A 19,722-nucleotide genomic window follows, 5' to 3' on the forward strand; every position below is an offset into this window, starting at 1 on the left:
TTCTTTCCGACAAGTTGAGCATGGCCCCTTTGATTCTCTGGTTGAAAATGTGGATGAATGAAGATCTCCCACTGAATCATAAGATTATGTCAGATGTGCTATCCTTGGATAGATCTAAGAAGATTCCTTGGGTGGCTTATTTGAGCAAGGCTTTTTCGGACATTGGGCGGCCAGATCTTTTTTCCTCTCCCGAGAATATTAGGTTTCAAGATATTGATTTTGTTAAAAAGTCATTCCTCGAAAGGAAAGAAGCATGTCGCGAAGAATGTGAACTGATAAAACCGGCAGTAAGGGCCCACAGCTTATTGGTTAATTCACCATCACTTGCTCCATACCTTGGCTTTGTCACAATTCCCTTCCACAGGTTTCTTTTAATTAAATTTAGGCTTAATCTGTTACATTTTTATTTGGGTTCTTTTAAAAATTGGCAGAAACCAGAATTGGCTCCTCCCTGTAGTTGTGATCAGTTTTCAGTGCAGGACACGATGCATTTTATTATGTTTTGCGGGTTGTTTTCAGAACCACGAAAAAAATATTTGTTGCCCATACTTAAAAAGGCTGGCTTCACTCAAGTGAGACCAGCCATGCTCTATTTACAACTATTACCCAACCCGTATGTTACTTTTTGCATCGCCAGTTTTTTGGTAGCTGCTTCAAGGGCGAAAGTCGCCTGTCAGGATTAGTTTTATAGAAAAGTCTGTTTTATTTTTTATTTCTATGTATAAATGATATGTTTTTAGTGTAGATCAAACTGCTTTTTATGTAATGTTCGCTTTCTTTTTATTATGTAACTAGGACAGTCTTATACGAATTGTATTGTATCTTTCTTTTTTCCTCTTTTCACTTTGTATGGCTTTTGAGTAAGCCGAATAAAGTTATTTTGACTGACTGACACTGGTGTCTGTGTCACCCTTATTGTTAGCATGTGGGCCTAGGGCCCACGACCACTACAATGGCGACGAAGGAGTGTTTTCGAACTCCACGCGACGCAGCCACTGCGAAAGGGGAGGAAATGCTGCCCGTGTGAAGGGCACCCCCTGGTGAGGCGGCGTGGGGCGACTGCTGTGCCCCGGGCCGAGTCACCGATGAAAAGCGAACCGGACAGAGCCCACCTGCACCGGCCGCGACTGTGCCCCCTGCGAGGAGTGCTGACCGGGCGGAGCCCCCTCGCCACGGCCGCAGGAGAAGACAGGCCCGTAGGCCGGAGGTGAGCCCGGGGACTGTGAATGCCCCTGGGGGGTCGCGTATGCCAGGAGCGATCCCCCCTGTGATCGAACATAAGCGGTGCCCACCCGCATGGTCAGGTGCCCTGCCGGGCGCGAAGCAGCCGAAAATGAACTGTAAATAAAGGCAGACCAGCGGAGCTCACCCGCGGCCTGCCTGCAGGGTCCCCGCCGCGCATCGTGTCAAAAGTGCGGCGGCGGGGTGAAGAAAACCGCCCGCAGCGTGTGCAGAGCTGCTGGGCTCTGCAGGACGCCAGCGGACCCTACCCGCGTGGCCACGGTGCCCCACAGCGAACATTAAAGAAAGCAGCGCCTGCGGAGCCCACCCGCGGCCTGCTGGCAGCGTCTACCGCCCCCCCCCGCCGCGCCGCATGAGTAGTGGGAGGCGGCCGCGGCGAGGGTGAAAGGAGAATCACAATCAGGCCCGTAACAAAGCATGACTCGCGGAACTCACCCGCGGCCTGCCGGCAGTGTCCCCCATCCCCCGCCGGGGGAATTAACTTCATACAAAGAGCGCCCGCAGCGTGTGAAGAGCTGCGGGGCGCCGATGACAGAAAGCGGGGCCTACCCGCTGTAATAGAAGACCTTGTCCGCCCCTGAAAGCGAAGCGCCGGGCCCCGGGAAGAGGGAAAGGAGAACAGCATTGCCCTCTCCTTCCGCGCAGCGTGGGAATGCCGGAGAGCTGATGCGGCAGGGTGAAAACGATGAAGCTGCCCGCAGCGTGTGTTAAGCTGCCGGGCGTATAAACGCTAAGTGAAGCCTAATCGTGGCAACAGCCCAATCCGCCCGCAGTAGGGATCCGTGCCCACACCCATCCCCCGCCGCAGGCGGAGTGCGAGGCTGCGCCAGGGAGGACGAAGCAAGTGCGAAAAATCGCCGCTGCCGGCGAAGACCAAAGATGCCCTCACCAAGACCAGAGTCCTTTCCGACCCCCTCCCCTGCGCAGCGTGAACACTGAAAGGCTGCTGCTGCAAGCAGGGACAGAGGGGGGAAGACAAGCGTGAGGCGGCCGTTCTGAACAGCTAAAGTGCAATCTGCCTTTCTGCACGGTTTAAGATAAAAAGGACAATAATGATGCCTGCAACACAAGGAAAAGAAATAGGACTTACCTCTAGTAGGCAGTGGCTCCAGCACCTTTCCCTCCGGCAGGTCCTGCAAGCTGGGGCAGCAAAAGAAACTTTCAGGAAGGAAAGAAAGTCACCAGGACGAACCAAGCAGCTGCTGAAGGGAATTCAAGCTACACCCCATCTAGTGGACACTGGATGGTACTGCACCACAAGGAGCCCAGAATCAGCAAACAAGCACAAGTAAGCACAAGCACAAGGGACGGCCTACAGGGAAAGCAAGCCTGCAGCGACGCGGATCAAGACGGAGACCCAACACCGCGGCAGAAGTGACGCCTGTGGCCACAGGTGATCACCGCGATCGCAGATGAAGACAACCTCGCGCTGGACGGAGAGGAAGAGTCAAGACGTCGACCGCAAGCAGCAAGATCCAAAGGCAACCGACTGGAAGAGCACAAGTGTACCCCGGACGCGGACAGTACAGGACAGCGCCTGAAAGTAAGGAAGCCACACCCAAAGCACCAGAAGACGTGCGAGGCAAGTACCCAAGGGTGAAGAAGAAAAGTGCGACACGCAAGGAGAAAAGCGACAACGCCAAAGAACCAAATGAACCGCAAGGAACAAAGCTACACTGAAGATGTATCACGACAGTACCAAGTGAAGCAAGAACTTGCCACTACACTGCACACTGACGTGCACCGGAAGAGTAGCGCAAAGTTACCCCGCAGCCAAAAGGAGGCGAAACAACCAAGCAAGGTGAACGCCCCAAGAAGCTAAAGAACCTCACCAGAAGCGAGCACGAGAAGTGCATCCACTGGAGAAGGTCCATGGAGAGGTGAAGCTAACCCTCCGGGAAAAGCAGAGCACACGAAGAGCGCAGGAGAAACTGCGCCAACGCAAAAGCACTGCAGTAGAACCAATAGCGATCCCAACAGTCGCGGATAGCAAGAAGACTCACGAAGAGCAAGCTGTCCACCCCATCTGGTAGCAAAGAAGATCGCCCAGGAAAAAGGATGATCCGACAAGCCAGAGGGGCGCCCAAACTAAAGCCGATCACCCAAAATGATCGCCAGAAACGAAAGAAGAAATTCTGCCAAGTCAGGATGAATATGTCCTGCCAGAAGACGTCCATAAACCGAGAGATCAGAAGACCCGGAGAAACGGACGCAACACCAAGAGTAACTGGAAGTAAAAGGAGGCAAGAGAGAAGATCGTAATGACCGGTCCAGTCACCGAAGAGTGGAGAGAAGACAGTGTCCTAAAGACAGGACAAGACCAGAAGGAAACAGGCGGAGTGCACGCTGCTTGAAGAAGCCTGGTCAGCAAGAAAAAGGAAGAAAGGTGACCGCACTGTGTCGTGAAAAGGAGAAGAGTGGCACGATGCCATGAAGAAGAGAACTGAAGAAGTCATGTGGCACGACGCCATCATCAACAACTTCTGGAAAAGGTGAAGAGAGGTGTAACAAGTCCACACACCTACAAGAAGAAGAAGAGGTGACACACTACAACATCGTGTACAGTGACCCGCACGTCCTGGAGAACACTGATAGCACCAAGAACAGAACAGGCACCTATTCACAAGACCCCGACGACCCGTGGACGGTAGGAGAGCACAGGCCGGACCATTGGCAACACCCACCTTTGGGATTGAGCGGAAGTCTGGAAGCTGAGGGAGCTCAGATGTCCTGAACAAGGAGAACTGACCAATCCACACCAGCCCGTGGAGATCCAAGGGGCAAAGGCCTCAGGGACACCGGTGGCAGAGGGTCCCAACACGAGAGATGAGTCCATCGCCGTCTAACCTGCACGTCCCAGGAAGATGAGGAATTTGTGCGCAAAGGCAAGAGTCAACAACTACCCTTCAGGTGGAGCTACGGACTTTGCGAGGTAGTACCCCATCGACTCCTCCATTCACACGCAGACTGTGGAGTTGGAGCAACGCTGTGGAATAATACCCGGCCCAGTGGAAACCTGGTAAAAGGGCCTCCGGTGATATCTCGTGGCAGGAGAACACCCGCGAGAGGGGCGTCCTAGTGAGAAGAATGTCCTTCGAACACTCCACCCTTTGAAAAGTGAAGCCAAGCTGCCTACAGTGAAGAAACCGACGGACCAGCTGAAGACAAACCCATCCAAGTCTAACTTCTGGTCATCCTGTTTGACGTCATCCTCAAAAGTAAGATCTCCGTGGACTGACCAACACACGTCCACGGCGCAAGCAAAGAAGAACACGCCCACCGAGAACCAGGACGTCGAGCCAAGAAGAAATAAAGTCGCAGCAGCAATTCCATCACCGTCATCAAGCAAGCAGCTGAAGAGACTCACTGTAAATTTGTAATTACTGTATATTTATGTACTTCCTCCCACAGGCTCGGACTTTTGCCTTTCCTTAATTTTTATTAAAGTTTGGGAGGAATGTAGTGTCCTAGCTGACACTGTTAAGGGTTAACACTGTAAGCCTACACTAAACACCCACCCACCACTGATGTCACGAGGCACGTGACATCAGTCAATAAAAGGAGCCGAGCGCACGTGCTCGTGGCTCACTAACCCACGTACCACTGGTGTTTGTGTCACCCTTATTGTTAGCATGTGGGCCTAGGGCCCACGACCACTACACATGGCAAGGACGATGGCAGGTTCTTCCCTTCTTGCCTCCTTATCTCACTTTGGATCTCACACTTTGCCTAACGCGATATATTTTTTTCAAATGCAGTTATTCTTCAAGTCATGCATAATCTCTGACTGTTATAAAACACAAAGGCTCATGTATACCCGTACACTAACATTTGTTATTATACTGAAGCACATTAACACTGTAGGAGTTTGACACTGAAGAATCTGAGCATTCCGTTCCTAATCCAACACAACACAACGACCAGTGCACTGTATCCCTCCGCAAGTGATAATTATCGGCAAGTTAAACTATGGTGATTCTGTTTGATGTGAATTGTTGAGTAAGATGTTTGGCTGTGTGTACGACAGGTAGGTACTCTTATGCTAACTGTTAAACACTTAAGCACTGTTAGAAATTTGGTGTCTGGTTGGCAGATGTATTCACCCTGTCCAAGCAGGAACGACAATCCTAGTCAGGGTAAGTCAGATACACTCTAAATTAACATGTGCTCATGCTCTGGTAGCTTGGTACAGAGCAGTCAGGCTTAACTGAAGAGGCAATGTTTAAAGTATTTGTGCAACACTCAAAACACCATACAAAAATATACTACACCTAGTTAAATAAATAGAGCTTAATTTATTGAACAGAACATGACCAAAATGACAATAATCCAATAAATATAAGCAGAGTTTTTATTTTTTTAAGAATAAACTGAAATGTAGTGCTGAATGCATAAAACGCCAACTGGGGCTATCTGTCGCGATAGACTGGGTGAAACCCAAATGTTAAGGCTGATCGTGATGGAGCGCGGGTCGGATAAAGAGACCACCCTTGCACCTCAGTTTGCGGTTGCGTCGGGGACGTGATGCAAGAAGCAGAGGAGGCAATGCATCATTGTTGATCTTTTCAGAGGTAGGCGATGTGTCAGTCCTGAGCCCTGTAAATCGAGGATGCGTCTGGAAATGGAGGCGATGAGCAGTGCATTCAGCAATGCAATGTCTTTTGTCATCGTGGCGATGTTCCAGCGTCGAGGAAGATGCACTAGTTCCAAGCCATGCAACAATGGTGATGCGTGGGTTTTTACTGGAGCAGCACTCGATACCCACTTCCAAGAGTTCAGGACTGGATTGGCACCACTTGGTAGGGCAAGACTCTCGGCTGCCAGAGTCCAGATGCTGTGGGTGGATAGTTGGAAGTCTTTGATGACCCGGAGACTTCAAAACAGGAGGAAAGCAGAAAAGCCATTTGAGATACTTCCATTCTAGGTTTTAGAGATACTGGTCTAGTCCTTCTCACTCCCAAGCAAGAGATTAGCAGGTCAGCACTGTAAAGCAGGAGTCCAGCAGAGGGGCAGTCCTTCCTAGCACAGTTTCCACAGGTCCAGAAGAGTCCCTGTCCTTCCTGACCTGGCTCCAGATTCACTACAGGTGGCATGCAAGCCTTTGTGTGGAGACAGGACACAGTCTATTAAGGTGTAAGTGTCAGTCCTGCCATCGAATCCTTTCCAGGACAGTCCTGTCAGGATGTGGATCGCCCATCAGTCAGACCTAAGCTCCCTTTGTTTGTGGCTGTCAAAAAGGAATGCACAAAACCAAGCTGTTATGCACCCAAGATGTATATTTAGAGACAAGTAGAAAGCATTAAATGGCAAATGTAAGAACATGCCAACATTCTTAGAGTAGCATTTTCAGAATAGCAATTTACAATTCTACTTCGATATCAATTATGGCTTTTTTAAATTGTGATTCCAGAGACACTAAACTTGGATGTCACATCTCTTCTTAATTGGAAATGACACTTCTAGGATACAATAAGATAATCTCATTGATAACCTGTGGGAGGAATAGACCTTACAGTAGTGCAAATTGAATTCAAGAGTATTTATTTACTAGGACATGTAAAGCTTAACCCCTTCCATGCTCATGACGAGCTCAGATCGTCGTGCAGTACAGTGCTCCTGTGCTCATGACGAGCTGAGCTCGTCATGACCACAGCCGTTTTTATTGCTGTCCAGCACAGCAGGAGAATCTCCCTAGCAGCGATGCGGTTAAAAGTACATGTACTGCTTTTGAAAAACACTGCACCCTGCCCTTGGGCTGTCCAGGACCTACCTTAGGGATGACTTATGTGTATTAAAAAGGAAGGTATGGGGCTGGCAAGAGGGTTAACTTGCCAGGTCAACATGTCAGTTTACAACTGCACACAGGCTCTGCAATGGCAGACCTGAGCTATGTTTAAAGGGTTACAGAAGTGTTTGGCACAATCAATGCTACAGGCCCACTAGTAGACTTTAATCTACAGGCCCTGGGCACAAGTGGTGCACTTTACTAGGGACTTATAAGTAAATTAAACATGCCATTTGTGAATAAGCCAATGGTACTATGTTTTACGCAGAGAGAACGTTCACTTTAGCACTTGTCCTAAAGGGTTACAGCAAACAAATGATGGACGGAATGCTGACAATGCAAACATTCTCCCCGAATCAAAATATCTGGGTTAAATCCATTGTTCTTTTGCCCACTACTCCACCCCAGTTTGGACCCAGCCATGTACAAATCAGTCTTGACCCTGTGCCCCATGGGAACAGTCCAGACCGAACTGCCAGGCCAGGTCCTCCCTAGACCAGAAACAAGCATCTTGCGACTGGTTTCAGGGTATGTCACTCTTCTTCAGCCAGGCTAGCCTGAATCCAGTGGCACAGTGAATAAGGGACCCACGTCTGGGCAAACCCATCCCACTTAGGGCGAAAAGTGTTACAGCAAACAAATGATGGATGAAATGCTGACAATGCAAACATTCTCCCACAGTCAAAATATCTGGGTTAAATCCATTGTTCTTTTGCCCACTACAGCACCCCAGCTTGGACCCAGCCATATGCAAATCAGTCTTGACCCTGTGCCCCATGGGAACAGTCCAGACCGAACTGCCAGCCCAGGTCCTCCCTGGACTGGAAACAAGCATCCTGGGACTGGTTTCAGGGTATGTCACCCTTCTTCAACCAGGCTAGCTTGAATCCAGTAGCACAGTGAACAAGGGAACCACGTCTGGGCTATTCCATCCAACTTAGGGCGAAAAGTGTTACAGCAAACAAATGATGGACGGAACGCTGACAATGCAAACATTCTCCCCCAGTCAAAATATCTGGGTTAAATCCATTGTTCTTTTACCCACTACGCCACCCCAGTTTGGACCCAGCCATATGCAAATCAGTCTTGATCATGTGCCCCATGGGAACAGTCCAGACCAAACTGCCAGGCCAGGTCCTCCCTGGACTGGAAACAGGCATCCTGAGACCGGTTTCAGGGTATGTCACCCTTCTTCAGCCAGGCTAGCTTGAATCCAGCAAAAATGAAGTCAGCAAAAAAAAGGAGGTCTGAAGGCAAAATGTCAGGGGAAACCATGCCAAGGATGTCAGGTCTAACAAGCACCATAACACATAAAAATGCAATAATATTTTCTGATGAAAAAGAAAGGTGTGGGAGGTAGGTGCCATTTTCAGACATTTGCATGGGCTTGTGAAACATGAACTGTACTACCACATACCGTGAAAAAACCTTACCCCTCAGCAATATGTTGGGTGAGTAGCAGACATTAATGAAGGATTCTGCAATTTTAGGAGTCTCATGTTTTTCAATAGTGAACACATCCAGGGTATATTTCAGAGACAAGCACAGCGACCTCTGCCCTCCTAGGGATGTTGTTCTAGGAAACACTGTTAATATGTTGATATTTCATTTCTAATGGGAACAACTGACCATTTTCAAGGTCATCAATTGTATGAACCAAAAGCTGCAACTCCATTTGGTTTGTATTTTCCCTTCTTTCTCACTTGTGCCTATTTCCATCTCTAGTAGAACATAGCTAGGCTAAGAACAGAGTGCAACCTGCGACTATAATCTGGACTTGGTGAATCTATGGATTGAGTATATACCTTGCCCAGTGGCCACAGTTTGTGGTAAGGGAAGCCTTGTAGAGAAATAGACAGTGGCCTGGATATAAGGTCCATGGTTGCTAAACATGTCTTTTGCACATATACTGTGCGCCTTTGTGTACCTTGTTGCCCTCATGTGCTAAACATAGACAGTGCCTAGAGTTACAGCACACATTTGATAGATCTGAGTGGTACACCTCTTCCACCATACAGGCATGTCCAGGTTTGCTACACACCTCAACCAAACATAGATGGGAATACCATGCACCATGACAACACTTTAGTAGACCAGTGGTTCATGTATAGAACATGATCCCAAACCATAGCTCCAACTTATCACACACATTCACCAAAACCAAACCATGGTTCATACAAATGGCAGAAATGCATGCATGGACCAGGTTTATTGACAGATATGGGGTTACTGGTTAATTGGGGCGTGAACCCTGGTCTACCAGCGATCACAATCCTACTCAAGGAAAGGCATTCGCAAACCCCAAATTAATCTGTGCTAAACCCCCTGGTAGCTTGGCAAAGAGCAGTGAGGCATAACTGAGAGGCAATATGTAAAGTAGTTGTGCAATACTTCCAACAGTAAAATAGTGACAACACCACACAAAAGATCCCACACCAGAAAGGCCTTAACGATGTGGTTATTTAGGGCCGATTAATATGGGTTGTTAATACTGTTACTCCTTCTGGTCGCAATTACCTGCTGCTTCAGCACCAGGACACCCTGTTTGGGGTAGCTGTCGCGCTTTATAAGCTCCAGTACTATTATTATTATTAATAATGGAGCCTAATTTAATACATCAAACTAACCAAAACAACAAACCTCCAATTATTAGAACCAGAGATATTGTAAAGCGATGCGTTGATTCTGAGATGTGGTGAGGCTGCAGTGGAAGATCCTATTGCTTCGAAACTGAGGATCCTGTTGACAGGGCTTGTAATGCAAAGTCTAGCATTGGCGATGCAGCACACTGCTGACGTTATGCATTGGTTCTAAAGATGTCGAGTCTGGTTTCATCACTGAGCTGCCATGTGAGGACCTGTGCCAAGGATGTGTCACACAGTGGTGGTTCTGAAGGCAATTTGGGTTGCGGTGGCGATGTGAGTCTATGCGTCTAGTCCAATCCACATAGCAGCAGAGATGCGTCCGTTCTGCTCAGGGTACGCTGCGGAGGAGATGTGTTGATTCCACTAGAGCCACAGAGACTGGCAAAGAACCTTAAACTCACTTCACAAGGTCCTGGACTGGGTTGGCACCACTTGACAGGGTAGACTTACAGATGGCAGAGTCCAGGTGCAGTTGCAAGGTTGTTGGAAGCCTGTTATGTCCCTGAGGCTTCAGATTGGGAGGTCAGCCAACCAGCCTTTGGAGTCACTATGGATTCAGGGTTGAAGAGATGCAAGAAAGAGGGAAGCAGGTCAGCACAGCAGGGCAGCAGTTCCTTTCAGAAAAGCAGTCCATGAGAGGGGTAGTCCTTTCAGCAGCACAGCAGTGCCTCCTGGCAGAGTATCCACAGGTCCAGAAGTGTACTAAATTGGTGGTGTATGAGGTCCTTCTTTTATAGCCAGTGGTGCTTTTGAAGTGGGAAGAAGCTTCTAGAGGCATGCCTTTGAAGTGCACAGATGCCCTGCCTTCTTTGCCCTAGTTCCAGACTAACTACAGGGGGGTATGCATCTTGTTTCATGAAAACAGATCACAGCCTATTCAGGGGTAAGAGAGGCTGGGCCCACCTCATCCTCAATGAAGATCAGTTCTGTTCTGACAACCCTTGCCCTTTCCATATCCATAACCTTTTTATTAGCGGTCAGGATGTTTGTCCCACACCCTAATCCCTTCCGGACCCCAGATGACAGGCAGATGCCAAGGCCCTGCTCTTCTCAAGACTTCTGCCGCTTAGTATCACTACAATCAAAGTACCACAGGCTGGTCACCAGCCTCTGCCGGTTGGTATTGGTTCTCTAGACGTGGCCCTTTTTTTGCTCTCTTTTCAGTTACTTATTTTTATTCCTGGAATGTATTGGCTGAAAGAGACATCGGCGAGGTGCCATTAACTGAGAAAGTGTTGATGACTTCTTAAATCATTCGAGTGACTGTATAAATGAGTGAGGCACCATTTCAAGTCCTCACTCTCTCATGAAGTTTTTTGCCTCATGTTTTAAAATGATCTGATGTGGTTAGTGGTCCTCTGCCTTCTTTTCTCTTTTTGATCTAATTTCCTTGTGAGGTGTGTCTAGCCAGTCTAGAACTCCTATGATCGAGTTTGTTGGGCGTTATAGTACAACCCAGATTTCAAACTGAAAATGAGGAGCTGCTCAGCCCACAACAGCACGCAGCCATAGCTGCATCTGCTCTGCAACCCACCCTCCTCTGACTCATTAAACTAAAGTGTAGCTTTGAAGCATGTCTGAAGGACAGGATTGCTGTTATTGACATCTAACCTCCAGTTTCTTGAAACAACGAACATTATGAAATGCATTCTTTACATAAAAACATTTACAATTGCATAAAGCGAACACACACCTTGGCATCAAAGCTGCCAGCTTGCCCTGTGCTGTAAGTGGCATTGGTCACAAACACTGACACCTGGAATCGCTGTCATAACCCCTTAAGTGCTGCCGTCGGCCGTGGGACGTCGCAAGCACTACCTTCCTAGTGCTGCGCACGTCCACCGGCTGACGCAGCCCCGCCCGTTTTGCAGAAGTGCTGCACTGCCGCGAAATTGCGGCCGTGGCAAACGGGTTAATCTGCTCAGCACCACATAGCAAAATATTGATTGTTTAGGATGGTGCTGATCTATAGGATACAAAGGAACTATGTAATTCAGGTCTCCATTGTGTGGATCTGGCAGCCAGACTATGAACCCCTTGTCCAGCAGCAGTGGCTCTGCACAGCAGTCCATAGCCCTGTGACATACAGCACGAGCTCTGCCTACGACATTCACATGATTAAGATGCAGGCCGCACACTTAGCAGAACACGTACCACCAGCCATTGACAGAGAGGTAGGACATACCCATCCACTATCAGGCCAGGGACAGAGAAAGACTTCCCCATACTGGAAACAGGGTACTGAGGATGAGGTAGGACATACTCTATTAATAATACTTGAGCCGGGGTGGGCAGATCACTGTTATTTCCACCCACAGGGCCACTTATCTGGAGTCTCAATGCACATCAGTAAGTAGTTGAGCTATCAGCTCAAAATAAGTGTTGCTGCCTTCATCGCAGCACCTACTGCATTAAGACTGGAATGTCCGTGGGTACAGGTCCACTGAGGTTTCACATACAGAGGGTCTCCTGAGAGAAATTAACCAATGAACTCTTTGGTATGTACAACATGTACATATTGCCAGTGCTAACACAGCATTGTCATGCAATCACCCTGCAACAACATCCTTCAATTAAACACTCAAAGCCAGATACCTATTTTTTTTACCTTATCATGTGAACCTTTATCTGCTTTCTGTACTTAGTCCTCAGCTGATAAGGAACCATTTATGGTTACCGGTTTAGTTCATTTCCTGAGGTGAGGACAGGCTAACACCATTTATCAGCACGTTATCACAAATTTAAAGCAGGCTTTCAAAGTGAGCTGCATTCAAGTTTATGTTATATATTTTTTTAATTCACACCACAGCTCAATTGCTTCCCGGCCTGTCAAAAGCTGAGAATAGGTGAAGTAATGCTAGAAGACAAGTTTTGCATGTGTCCAAGATTTAAATTGCTTAGTCTAAGATATTGATGAGAATTAGACTGGGCTCCTAGTCTCAAGGATGTGGTGTTGAAATACTTACCAGCCGAATACCAACATATTTCCTAAGTTCTCCTTATTTCTGAGTTTTTTTGCAAATGGGGGTAATAGTTTCCTATACAATAATGAATTTATATAGTTCTGGCATGTTTGCATGATGTAAAATGTATGTGAAAACATTACATATTTTCAAATGATTGGCTCAAACATTATGTTGAGAGGGTACACAGTTGTATTATTTTAATTATCTTCACTTTTAAATTGCAGGATCTTTATTATCAATCATATTCACAAGTGGGTGTGATGTTTGCTTCTATTCCAAATTTTAATGATTTCTATATCGAACTAGATGGCAATAACATGGGAGTTGAGTGTTTACGACTTTTAAATGAAATAATTGCAGATTTTGACGAGGTAAGTGGCAGCACATTTCTCATTTGCAATTTATCGAAAATACACTACAAATGAAGTGTTAATTGATATGAGTATGTGAACAAATGAATTGTTGTATTTAGATTTCCCATGTGTCAAAATCACACACACGTGTTCAAACACACCTAAACTTTAGAAAAATTATTTACATTGTTAACTCATGAGAGCAGCAGTACTCCTTTGGAATTTCTTGTATATCAAGCGTTTAGCGTAAAATGGATACAGCAGCATGCCAATATCATACATGAAAGTGATGGTGGTGTTGCAATGGTGTGATTTTATTTGATTTCCAAATTCCAAAATGTATGACATAAAAGCAGATAAAATTATGAAATTCAGCGATATAACATTGATACTCAACTCAGTCAGCAAGCCCACAAAACGTTATGGGTAACAATTATTGAATTACTCTGAAACAATGATAATAAGTCGATACATATTCCACATTCCAGACCCTTCAAGTGACAAACTCCTCCCAGTAAGTGAGATTTCCTTCATTATTATTAACAGCACGCTCAAGAAACTCTCAATGGTAGTACCTTTGAAAACTGAGCAGGCATTGCTAACTGCTCTCCACTTCCCCATGTTGTAAAAAGAGTGTGGATTCGGATAACGACAAAATGGAGATCAACAAGCGCAGCCTTTGCCTGCCGCAGACGGGCGCAGATGGTCCCGGGCTTACTCTTGGCACGGACACGTCCTACACGTGCTGCGGAAAGCATTGTGCACTTGAAAGCACTGTACCTCCTCCTCCCAGCTAGGAGCGGACTGTTGGGGGCTTTGAAGTCCCCATGGAACAGAAGAGTATCCCGGCTGACTGCATGAATGCAACTGTCTGGGTAAGCAATAGCCTCACACCGACACTGGTACTTTCCACCTCCAGTCTCACCATGCAGTGAGAAAATGACTAATTTGCTACTCGCCTCTTATTGAAAATCAGCTTGAACTGACCACACAATATAATTGGAGTAAGGGTAATTTTGAAGATATGTAGATGTCTGAGATACGTTGTTTTATTGGACAAAGGCATCATAGATCTTCCGAGTGTAATGTTAGTTTTGCAATAGTGACAAAAGTAGTACATTTTACAGGGTATCAAGATCAACCGTAGATCAGTAGGAACAGTTTAGTTGTCCTAGCTTGGAAGCGAAATTCGTACTTAATTTAAGTTAATAAGGATCAAGAGTAGGTCCTGTATGCCTACTGTAGAGGAATATTTTATGCACCCTTCCTGACAGTTGAGTGGAAGATGGCATAATCTTGTAAAACGTCTCCATCAGAGCAGGGCATGAAAACAGTTTTCTGATGAATGGCAGCCGAAACTTTATATACTTTCTTAAAGAATGTAACTTACAGACAATCCTAGATGGTTTAATCAGTGTTTTGACTCCAATGGAAGAAGTAAGATTGAATACTGGTAAAGATGGTTATACACTATTAGAACATTGGAATATTGGGAGCTCTATTGCAGACAATGGAGTGCTCCCTGCATCTACGGGCCAGTAAAGGCCCGCAGAGCAACATTCCAATGTTCTACAAAGGCTTCTCGAAGTTCGAGGGGATTTATATCCCCTCGAGCTTCGAGAACCCTTTGTTTAATTTGTTAGAACATTCTGCCCTCTAGTGGCAGAATGTTCTAATAGCCTTATAGTCCTTCGTAGCAGGGCTATACCGGCTATTAAAGTCCAGCTGTTTCGTTAAAGTCCCTCGCCTTGGGCTCGGGCCTTTAACGATTCAGTGAGCCTTTAATAGCCGGTATAGCCCGCTGCGGCGGGCTATAAGGCTATAGTACAGTTGTATTATAATGGGATCTTGAGTCTTGACTTCTGAAAGATTCAGATTTCAAACCACTACAGTGCTCTTCCTGGATTAAATAGTCCTTAGCCCAATAGCTTGACCTGAAAGTCCAAACCTGGCAATATTCTCAGATTAAGTGTCCTGGGAGAAATAAGGGGAAAAGGTCTAAAAACAGATTCCACTGGTTTCTTCATCTACTCTTCATATGCACATGCTTTATAAACTGTTTTTAACTAAATAAGACATATAAATGTAGGAGTTTGGTATGTAGCCATAACAGGGGCAGCTCCTCCATTGAACCGGAGGAGCTTCGCCCCTCTTGAATGTCCCCAAGATGAAGAATAAAATGGCGATTCATTACCATTTTATTTTTCATCTGCCCGTCCCAAACAGCGCCAGGATGGCGTGGGTCCAGCTGAGTGACAGCAGAAGGGAGGAGGTTGGGCTGTCTATGCACTGTTTAAAGTGTGCAGGTTTCTTTGGCCGGCTGTCTTGCGACCGCCAGCCACTCATGCGCACTTTAAACATCTCTAAACCAGCTTTCTTAAGACAGATGGGTTAGATCAAGTGCAGGCCTCCAGAGCACTGTGGAGCTCCGTGTGAGGCTGCTCTGTCCAATCAGGGCACTGCTCACATGCTTAATGTGAGCAGCGCCATGATTGGTCAAGGGAGTTTCCCTATGGCCGGACTGCGGTTGCGACAAGGACGTCCGGAGCAAGGAGGTCCTGTAGAGTTTGGTAAGTGTTTATTTGATCTCTTTCAGGTACCTCTTGTTTACTCAAAAAAACCAAGTTCACTCCTTAACCGCAGCGCAAATTCTGCCGCAGTGCGGGAGTTTTATTGAGTGGGCGGGGCCGCGTCAGCCAACAGACGTGTGCAGCACTACCGAGGTAGTGCTCTTGACGGCTGTTGGCCGATGCGCGCATGCAACGGGTTAAAGTAAATGCCCTGATCTTTTCGGAACAGAAGGTTAGTTCATTAACAGTCAAAAGCCTCTCTCAGATCTCGTTGCATATAGAATTCTTGATATAAAATACATGACTGCACCAGGGCACTCAAAACAAAGTGAATCATATGCCTTTGGAAATATGTTTTTTTAACTTCAATTGAGGATGAGCGTATATATTTGAGGTAGTAACTTCAAAATATAAAAGGGGCATTACGTTTACTTCTCGACATGCATGCCATTAGCTTTCAATCAGCCCACACCTCAAGGCATGCTAAGCAAAGCAAAGCAATTTCACAATCACTGTCTTACGTTTAAGAAAGGAGGCAAATATGCTTTTTAATCAAAAGAGGCACTATCCAAACTGCCCCCAGGCAGTAACATTGATTACTCGAGGAGGATGTAAACTCTTCAACCCTCTTTGATTGAAGCAATCTTCACCTGTACCCATCTCTACCAGTTGGTAGTTTTCCTCACAGAAGCACTAGGTATTGTCCATTATATTGAAGGAATATCAATTACATGTGTAAACAATTGTTTTGATTTTCAGTTGGTTTCAAGAGTCACACCAGAACTCTTACAGGAGCTTAATCTTTGGGTACCTATAGAATTGTTTCTTTAAGACTAGTTCAGCCATGATGTTTCCACTCTTAAATACTGTTTATCTTACAAAATCATAGAGATGGGTTAACATTCTAGTTATTCACAATCTAAAGCCATTGAAAACTTTCGAGGCACTTCAAAATAATTGATGACATTAGATCAAATAATGTCTGATTTGCAAAAAGCTGATTTGCTGTGGTTAAAGATGGTACTGAATACCTGAGTGCTTATTTCCAAATGTCCCTCATCATGAATTATAGTAAGTTCCTCTGGTTGGTTTCGGAAGACAAAACCAGAACAAATGTCCTGTCTGCAACCTAAAGTATCCCCACAGACTCTGTACTAAAGGCACAGCACTACTGGCACACTTACAGCACATTCAGAGTACCAACCTTCACCTCACCTGTTTGGAAAGGACAACTTAAAATTCTCAGGCTCCTTCCAGATGTTGCTGGTTGTGAACACTTTGCTCAACAATCAACAGAACTCCACCAATAGGCCTACATTTAATCAGATTAACTTCTAGTAGATGCAGTTACTTATAACAATGCTGGATATCTCCAACAGCTTGACATTTGTACCTGGTTGGAAAGGTTTAGCTTTAGAGGGGGTGTTAGGACTTTTTGCAGGAATGTTTAGAGTTGTCTCGTGGTACCAAGGAATTTTCAGATGGGTCGACTAATGACGTTCTCCATTTAAGAAAAGGCATGAGGGACTTATAGGTCGAGCTTCTTTATCAGAGGGAGCAAAGATCGAATTTACAATTTAAAAAAACAGCATATTTTTTTCCAGCTCCAAGTTTCTTCTTTCTATGCTCCAAAGGAATGTAAAAAAATATTTTACATAACCATCAACACAATGAAGGTGTACTTAGACAGCAAGAATCACACATAGCCCCCTACTTGGCAGCTTTCTCAGGATTGGCAAAAACCAATTGCAAAAGCATTTTAATGTATGTACCATTGAGATAATCGTAAAAGCAACTTATGTCAAATAATATCATGTTTTATAATGTATCGCCAGCACTTACTGGCTCATACATTTGACTTCTTTGTTAATTGAAACAACTCCAAATGCAATTTTGATTCCTTTGGGATGGAAAAGAGTGAAGGGTCTTCTGGTGGACTTCGGATGAAAACTCAGCATACTTGCCATCCATACCAATAATTCATGGCCTTTCATGAAGTTGAAATAGGAGAGGAGACATTTCATAGCATAGTCACTTGGAACCTCTTCATAGAAAATATGCTTCTGTAAGTTACAAAATACCTCTAGGACATGCTTAATTGCTATATAGCCATGTCAACTCTGACAGCTCTTCCAACTGAGTATGCGATGCGAAGTATGTCATTAAGAATGGTAAAGGAACAAGATTTGCTGACAGAACCATACAAAACAGGTTTCCTGATTATTTGGGCATACTTAACTATATCCCCGCTTTGACAACTTCTTCACGGCCATTCCTGCAATCAGTTCACATGCTCTCAGATACCATGTGTAGGAATGTGTTGTAGCTGGAGGATATGGCTTTCACACAACAGTCTGGAGCTACTCAGATAGGAGATACGTTATTTATTTCATGTTAGGCCCTCAAATTACAGCTGCATGCTTGATAGTTTCTATAAGAGCTCAATTCTCTGCACCACTTTAATCCACCTCCCCGGCTTTTCCCAGGACGCAGGCCTGAACATTCCATGCATCATCACATTCTCACAGCTTCTCCCTGAGGTCACTACATTATCGCCTTTCATTACACACTGGCCAAATTAGACATCCCACATCACTACAGACTGCAAGCCCAGCACTACATTGACTTTTCTACCGTACCCAAAAAAAGATTATTCCATTGTAAGAAATCAAATATGTATGGCATGTTTTCTATTAAAAGCATCAACTTTGTTCAGATGTATTCTCTCTGCTCATGCATTATTCTGCATGTATGTCAGTTGCCTGAGATGATGTTGTGGTCTATGACAAATCTTAGGTGCTGGTGTCATTTTTCTGCCTGTATTTGTCACTAGGTTGATATGCTTCTTATTAAGTTCCTAAGTGTATTTGAAGGAATTAGACACTACTACAAATGTAAATGTGCTGTTTTGCCTTTGTGAAACCATATACAATATTTAATATAAAACATGTACAGTAAAACATATGCAGCGATTGCTATATAGCTTTACCCTACCTTATTTTCATATGAACTAGAAGGATCTTAGGAGACGTATCATAGTTATATAATGTTTACCAGTTTTATGTTTTAAACAAAGCTTATGGACAAGGAATGTTATAGGGACATTGAAAAAATCAAGACGATTGGAAGCACGTACATGAGCGCTGTAGGACTTGTACCAACGACTGGGACCAAGGTAAGCCTAACTATACCTTTCACAACTCTGTACGACCTAAGTTAAGTAGTCAGCTTTGCACGGTTTAACACATACCAATGTAACTTTTCATTTGCTATCTAGACAATATTGGCAATTCAGGGTAAGATTAATTTGTGTTTGTAAAATTGGGATATACATGCGTTTGTAAAAATAATATTTGGACAGAAAAACCACAAGGAATGTTTAGGCATTGTGCCTAAAATATTATGAAATACTAATTAATCCACAACAGTTTCACACTTAGAATGGACCACAGCCTTAAACTATTCATGCAGGGTGCCAGAACAGCATAACAAAAGCTAAAACATGTCAAGGTTCCAACCATGAATGATGCCCGAAAATTATGTCACAACAATGTAAACACGATTGTGCTGGCCTAGGAATCACCTTGGTGAAAGAAGTCCAAACACATGGATTGGTTCACAATGGTAAGTTTGCATGTCTGGATCTATTCACATGTAGATCTACTGCTATTACTGAGCTTAAAACCCCATGTTTTTGATATTCACCACTGCTGAGTGGAGACACACACCTAGATGTAGACTTAAGACTCTCCACTCTCTCAAATGAGGTGGTGGAGCCTGAGAGTGTAAAGTTACTTACAGCAAATTTCCACATGTTCGTGGAAATCTTCGTAATCTGGAGCAGAGATCTCTAAACCAGAAAAACTAAGGAAATGTATTAAAGTTTATTAACTTTTAGTAAAACAAAATTGATTAAATTTAAAATAAAATCGTAAAACACTTTTGACCAAATAATTGCTGAATGAAGAAGTACAAATCACTACCCTCTTAAAAATTACTTTGTATTACATTGAGCAATATTTAAAAAATAAAAATTATATATGTAGGTTGAGGAAACATGTGGAAAGGGGAGTCTTCATTTATGCAGATATTTCTCTCTTTATTGTTAACTGTTAAAAGAATATATATATGTGGGGAGAGAGGAGTGGGGTATTTTATCGC

At 45.0% G+C, this 19,722-nt stretch overlaps 1 protein-coding gene across 3 annotated transcripts in view; it reads left to right on the top strand.

Annotated features, from left to right (window-relative positions):
• The window catches only part of ADCY1 (adenylate cyclase 1), a 1,411,272-nt gene that overhangs the window by 1,227,537 nt on the left and 164,013 nt on the right, over positions 1-19,722 (top strand). For all 3 annotated transcript variants that reach the window (XM_078685844.1, XM_078685845.1, XM_078685846.1), the window contains 2 exons: positions 12,863-13,009; positions 18,638-18,736. In XM_078685844.1, the coding sequence (XP_078541970.1) occupies positions 12,863-13,009; positions 18,638-18,736 (246 nt within the window). The remainder of the gene's footprint in view (positions 1-12,862; positions 13,010-18,637; positions 18,737-19,722) is intronic.

Source organism: Lissotriton helveticus, chromosome 4_1, assembly GCF_964261635.1.
Source record: "Lissotriton helveticus chromosome 4_1, aLisHel1.1, whole genome shotgun sequence".
NCBI classification, from domain to species: Eukaryota; Metazoa; Chordata; class Amphibia; order Caudata; family Salamandridae; genus Lissotriton; species Lissotriton helveticus.